The sequence below is a fragment of the Petaurus breviceps genome, unplaced genomic scaffold (genome assembly GCF_028583685.1).
Source record: "Petaurus breviceps papuanus isolate PSGF00001 unplaced genomic scaffold, PetGlider_PUasm1.0 120, whole genome shotgun sequence".
Lineage (NCBI taxonomy): Eukaryota > Metazoa > Chordata > Mammalia > Diprotodontia > Petauridae > Petaurus > Petaurus breviceps.
The window spans coordinates 62,377-68,671 of record NW_027185627.1 but is presented as its reverse complement, the minus strand read 5'-3'; the positions used below and the strand labels follow the sequence as shown (position 1 = coordinate 68,671).

General features: G+C 50.8%; 1 protein-coding gene across 2 annotated transcripts; it reads left to right on the top strand.

Moving 5' to 3' along the window:
• Window positions 1–972: 972 nt before the first annotated feature.
• On the top strand, window positions 973–5,239 carry STOML2 (stomatin like 2). 2 transcript variants are annotated; one of them, XM_069088704.1, is made up of 10 exons: window positions 973–1,129; window positions 1,843–1,980; window positions 2,268–2,367; window positions 2,645–2,703; window positions 2,790–2,891; window positions 3,102–3,236; window positions 3,596–3,740; window positions 3,859–3,938; window positions 4,281–4,409; window positions 4,926–5,239. In XM_069088704.1, the coding sequence occupies exons 1-10, from the start codon at window positions 1,085–1,087 to the stop codon at window positions 5,061–5,063; spliced, it is 1,071 nt and encodes a 356-aa protein (XP_068944805.1). In that variant the 5' UTR covers window positions 973–1,084; the 3' UTR covers window positions 5,064–5,239. The 2 variants fall into 2 exon arrangements, with proteins under 2 accessions (XP_068944805.1, XP_068944814.1); XM_069088713.1 differs by lacking the exon at window positions 4,281–4,409.
• Window positions 5,240–6,295: the final 1,056 nt, after the last annotated feature.

Sequence of the window (6,295 nt, the reverse complement as noted above, 5' to 3'; positions counted from 1 at the left end):
GAAAGGTGGTGGGGGTGGAACATTTCAGGAATATGCAACAACATGAATAATATGGACAAGTGTGTGTTGTGTACTGGAAGCAGTAAAGGGTCTCTGAGAGGAGTAATATGAGGAAAATGGTCAGAAATATAATGTGCCGTACTGTGGAAGGCCTGGCAGGAAGCTCTAGCAATAGAGAAGGGGTAGGGCTGTTAGAGATGAGGGGAAAGATTCTAGAGATGATGCAGAGGTTGAAGGAACAAGATTTCGTATCTTAGTGGCTACCAAAGGAGTGTGGGAAAAACCCAAACAGGAAAGGTTGGCTGAATTATGCCAGGACAAATAAGCCAGCACATGCATGGACTTAAGGAAAATGGGTATCAGTCCCATGGTTTGTTTTCTTCCTTCCTTCCTCCCTCCCTCCCTCCCTCCTTCCTTCCTTCCTGTCTTTCTTTCTGTCTTTCTAGATCTGGAGAGCCTGCCAGGAACTGCGTGGTCCTCAAGGCTCTTCCCATTCCCGGGTGAGAGAAAGCCCAGGGGCGAGGTGAAGCCAAGACCCAGTACCCAGGGTAACTGAGGATGCCCAGTCACTATGGCAACGGGAACCAGGTCAGTCCCTGGTAGTGGGGGAGGGGTACTGGTCGAAGAAGCCATTCCTATGGCAACATAACAGCGCCTCCCTTTGGGGGACCATAGCAACCTTCAAACCCCTCCCCCTATTTCCCAACAATATCAAGAGGCCCAGGCGAGTTCGGAGAAGGGTTAGGGCGTCTGGCCTTCTAGGTCACCTGTACGCTCCTTCCAAGGAGGCTGGCAACCAGAGAACCGTCTCTGCAGGGACTTGCAAGTCCGAGGCAGGGGGCAACAGTGACGGGGTAGGAGTCAGTTCCGGAACCCGTCATATTAAGGATTTCGCTTTCCGGGGAACAATTCGGACCCTGCACTGCCGAGCTTCCGTGATTGGCTCCGAGACCGAGCGGTAGAAGGAAGTGTTTCCGCACGGGGCTATGAGCCGGTGCACGCACTCCAGGATTAGGGAGGTGCCGCTCTAGGCCGAGTCTCGTTGGTTCCGGAGGTCAGAGCGTGGCCGTGGCGGTGGTGGGAGATGCTAGTGCGCGTGGCGCGGGGGGCCAGGGGCCTTGCGCTCAAGGTGAGAAGGAGGCCGATCCTCCTCCCTGAGGTCTTTCCCGGAAGAGGGGTCACGACCACCACGGGGGAGCGGAGGCAGAGGTTGTGCCCCTCCCCCCTTTCCTACCTGGGCAAGGTGGGGACGGGATATGTCAGTGTTCAGAGAGAAGCCGAGGGGTCAGAGATCCCACCCGTGCGCACGGGATGGAGTGGAGCTGTATGTGCGTGGGGAGGGGTCCCCCTTGGCGGCTGCAGCTCTCGGTGTCCTACCGTGCCTGCGCCCACCCATGCCCCTGGCTCCCGTGTGCCTCCCCTGGTGCCTCGCCTGCCCATATGCACCCCCTCTCTCTTACAGAGGCAGGATCCCTGCTGTAGCCCCACGGCCCTTGTTTTGTGCAGCCCCGCCAAGGCTGCTTTTTGCGTCCTGCCCCACCCCCACCTTTTTAGGAGGCCGCCCTCGTGTACCCTTGGTGTCTCGCTCTCATCCGCACCCTCCCGGCTCAGGTTACCCTCTAGGTGACAGGCCTAAACAGGCTAATCAGGCCGTTTCTGATCCTGCACTTAGCCAGCACAACAAACCCTCTCCTTCAGATTTTGCCCATCCTGCCCCCTGCTCCGTAGTGCTGGACCTTGCCACCTCATGCGTTACTTCCCCATCTTATCCCTGCTTCCCCCTCCTTACCCACTCTTACCATTGTCATTTTCCACACCTTCCTACATTGTTATTTCCTCCAGGCTCCCAGAGCCTGGCTGGGCCCCACTCAACACCGTGCAGCCTCAGGCTTACCGAGAAACACCGTTGTGCTGTTTGTGCCACAGCAAGAGGCCTGGGTAGTGGAGCGGATGGGTCGATTCCACCGTATTTTGGAACCGGTAAGATTTCCCTTTTCCCTTCCCTTTTGCTCCTGGAGAATAGCCGGAGGAAGCACTGGTTGTGAAAGAATGAATAAAGCATTTGTTTAGCGCTTACTGTATGCAAAGCACTGTACTAAGGAATGGCAATACACATAGAAAAGTATGACAGTCTCTTCTTTCAAGGAGCTCACTCTCTAAGGGGTCATCTAGAGGCAGCTACAGCTGAATGATACAGGGTAGGGACTGTTCCTTCAGGGTCTTAATTCCTACCAGATCCCCTGACTCCTCCTCCCATCCTTAATCAGGGCTTGAACATCCTCATCCCTGTGCTCGATCGAATCCGATATGTACAGAGCCTCAAGGAGATTGTCATCAATGTGCCTGAACAGTCAGCCGTAACTCTTGGTGAGGAGGGCACCCTTCCTTGGACAAGAGGCACAAGGAGGGTGCCCAGGCTCAAAGGAGAACAATCACTGTCATCCTGTATTTATGTATGAGTGAAACTGTGTGAAGGGACAGATGAGTGTGGGCAACTCTCAGTGAACATGGGAGAACTGAGGTCCCAGTAGGGGAGATGAAGGGGGGAAGGGTACAGCAGGGAGGGGAGGAAGGGCATTAAGGATGGAGCTGTGGCATAGCAGCTGAGGGATTAAGGACCCTGACCTCCTCCCTTCCCCCCTAGACAATGTGACGCTACAGATTGATGGAGTCCTTTACTTGCGCATCATGGACCCTTACAAGGTACCTTCCTACTTCCAAATTTGTGGGCATTTTTTATGACTCCTCATCTCAGGATGTCATGTTCCCCATCACAAATCTTTCTCTAGGCGAGCTATGGTGTCGAAGATCCAGAGTATGCAGTCACCCAGCTGGCTCAGACAACCATGAGAAGTGAGCTTGGAAAGCTCTCATTGGATAAAGTTTTCCGAGTAAGTGGGTCAGGTCACAACTTTTTGTTACTGGGGGTAAGAGTATAAATGCCCTTTTTTTTACATAGCTTTCTCTGTTTAGTCTTTCCCTGGTGGCTTGATGGTGTGAGGAGGAGTCAGTGGAGGGTGTCAGGTTGTCTGCCTAGCCCTGCTCTAGGACAGGGCTTTCATTGGGGCAAGATGTTACCTGTAGTCTTTCCCCCCTACCAGGAACGAGAATCCCTGAATGCCAGCATTGTAGATGCCATCAATCAGGCCTCTGATTATTGGGGTATCCGCTGCCTCCGCTATGAGATCAAGGACATCCACGTACCTCCTCGAGTCAAGGAGTCCATGCAGATGCAGGTTGGGAGAGTGAGGGCTTGGTTACTGGAAAGGTGGGGCAGTCCAGAACTGAAAACCATAGGAACCAGGAGGGGTCTTTGGTTACAGAGGCAGGGACCATCCTGTTCAAATGCCTAGTGAGAATGGCAGTGGATTTCCTGTTTCTGAGCCCTGATCCCCGCTCTGTGGTCTTCCTGGGGAGGTTCTGTTGGCAGGGATTATGGTTATCCACATCTGAGTTCTTCAGCCCTTCCTTCATCCCCAAAATGACCTTGGGATGAAAGAGTATGACTGTGTCTCTGTTTGAGCACTGTCCCCGATAGCCTGAGAATTAGATCTGTCCCCTCAGTGACCTTGGGGTGGGGTGGCCCTGCTTCCAGGTAGAGGCAGAACGTCGGAAACGTGCAACGGTGCTTGAGTCAGAGGGAACCCGGGAGTCTGCCATCAATGTGGCTGAGGGAAAGAAGCAGGCGCAGATCTTAGCCTCTGAGGCAGAGAAGGCTGAGCAGATCAACCAGGCAGCCGGTCAGTGAAGGGGAAAGTAAAGAGGGGGTCTGATCTGGTCAGACTTCTGTCCTCATAGTGACTGACCAGGAACAAGTTTTCCTTGTGCCCTGTCACTGAGAGCTTTTGCCTCCCCCAGGAGAGGCCAGTGCAGTGCTGGCCAAAGCAAAGGCCAAGGCTGAAGCTATACGAATCCTGGCGTCAGCTTTGACACAACAAGTGAGTGAATTAATGGGAAATGAGGTAGGAGATTCCTTGCCTTACTCCTTCTTTATTTAGGACGTCCACAAGTGCTCCCCTGTCTACTTTTTGGGGATTCTCTTGACCCTGTGTCCCCTGTAACCTCAACTTGTCATCCCTGACCTCACATGACCTATAACCTCCCACTTTCCGTAACTTAACCTTAAAATGCATCCCTAAGCCTATGTTCCTCTGATTCTTGTGCCATATTTCCTGTTTCCCATGGCCCCTGATCTCACCTGTCTCATATTCCTTGATCCCATCACCCCTTGTTATTTATACTTCTTGTAATTCCTGACCTCATGCCCTTGGTGACTGCAGAATGGAGATGCAGCAGCCTCCCTAACAGTAGCCGAGCAGTATGTCAGCGCTTTCTCCAAACTGGCAAAGGATTCCAACACCATCCTGCTACCTTCTAATCCTGGAGATGTCACTAGCATGGTGGCTCAGGTTGGAGTTTCCCCCAACATCCCCATTTTACCTGAATTCTACCAGAAGCTAAAGAAGTCTCCCAGGTCACTCCAGGGAGATGCCCTTCAGATACTATTTCCAGCCTCTGTCACCCTTTCCCTGAAGGCCTTTCTTACTTTTGAGATTCACATACCCAGTCAAAAAGAATTAAATCTTCTTGGAGAGACAGCCAATGGCCTTATCCTCCCCATTTTCAAGTTGGATAGTCTCCTTCCCAATGCAATGCCCATTCCTCACCTCAAATATATGAATGACCTTTCACCATTGTCCCCACTTCTCCCTCTCAGCCTATAAGTGAGTCAGGCCTAAGGTTTTTACTGTGTCTTCTGCCTACAATGCTCAGGTTCATCCCCTCTCCTTGGTCTTTCACATCTTTATGTTTCCTTTATTTCTGTCTCTTGTTCCCCCATTTTAATGCTTTTGTCCTCTGCCATATTTTTTAGACCCAGTTTCACCCACTCCAATCTCATAACTTTTGTTTGTCTCCAATCCCAGGCAATGGGTGTTTATGGAGCCCTTACCAAAACCTCCACAACTGAGGCACCACACTCAGCCTCTGATGGAAACATCAGGGTTGCCCAGCGTGCAAACACTGGTCTGGATGAAGAGCTGGAGCGAGTAAAACTGAGTTAGCAGAATCTGGCTTGGCTTGTGGGACCTGGGAGTCCCGTGGGAGGATCAGAAGATCCAGGACTCATCCTTACCCCCCTGTCCTCGACACTTTCAGACCCCAAGGCCAAGATTTTGGTTATTTTTTTATTTGAACTTTAATCATGTAATAAACACATCTAGTGGGAGAGCAGCAAGAAGCAGCCTCGTTGTTTTGGAGTTTGGGGAAATTCTGGAAACTGGTTTTATAGTTTGTGGGGCCGTGGGTTGCCCTTCTGCACATTCCATGTCCATCTTGGGTCTGGGAGCATTTTTCTTCCTTCAGAAATTGATACTGTTATGGCAAGTAGGCAGGTGTGAAGTTTTAAAAGGAACACTGGAAGTTCTCCATACCACCTCAGCATTCTGCTCACTCTTCCTCCCATACAGAACTGTCTATGGAGGAGGACTAGACTACATTTCTCAGCGTGCTGAGTAGCCTCACTCATGATGCATGTTGGGGATTGCAGTTTGCGTCATATTGCTGAGAGAACTTGGGGCAGAAAGTAGGATCCCTGTTGTCCCTTGTAGCCCCATGCTTTCTTATTTACCCATTGTAGGAGTGGGTATTGCAGGGCATAGAGAAGAATCTCTGTTTTGTGTTGCCCTGGGGGATCAAAGGTCAAATTTATTGGTGTCTAGTGAGGAGGCTGCATATCTATTAGGAGCTCAGCTTTTTTCTTCTGTCTCTACAGATTTAAGACTAGCTAGCCATATGTATCAATTTACCTCCCATATAGGTCCGCCCAGGGGGCCTAGTTGAGATCCACCAGTAGCCTGACTTTGCTCCATTTCTGAAATAGCTTCTGGGTTCCTCTCCCTTTGTTTTTGAGGTGTGACCCAACTAAGGCTGGACACAAAGCTAGGGACTTAAAAACACTGGTGGAAAGGATGAGGACAGAATTAAACAGTCCCCTCTCTAAATGCCACTATTCCTCATGTTTAATTCCTTTCCACCTGCCACCATTTAGAGAGGGGTTTGGCCCCCTTTCCTTCAACCCCCAATTAGTAAGGGGTTTAGCCAGAGTACAGCCATTTGGGGTGCTGCCTATGGGGGTAATGTCCAGTGTGAAGGGACCCTCTCAAGTTTTTTAGAACTTCCTTACCGCACTGTTCAATTTAAAATGGTGATTTGGAGGTGAGGAATGGTTTGTAACCCACAATTTATTTAAGAAACATTTATTAAATGTTTACTGTTGCTAGGCACTGTGTTAGCT

Excerpts from the sequence above, each read along its gene's own strand:
- STOML2 (XM_069088704.1), top strand. The coding sequence starts at position 1,085 with ATGCTAGTGCGCGTGGCGCGGGGGGCCAGGGGCCTTGCGCTCAAG. Across the intron at positions 2,892-3,101 it reads CATTGGATAAAGTTTTCCGA|GAACGAGAATCCCTGAATGC; the intron begins GTAAGTGGGTCA and ends CCCCCCTACCAG. Across the intron at positions 3,741-3,858 it reads GCAGATCAACCAGGCAGCCG|GAGAGGCCAGTGCAGTGCTG; the intron begins GTCAGTGAAGGG and ends TGCCTCCCCCAG.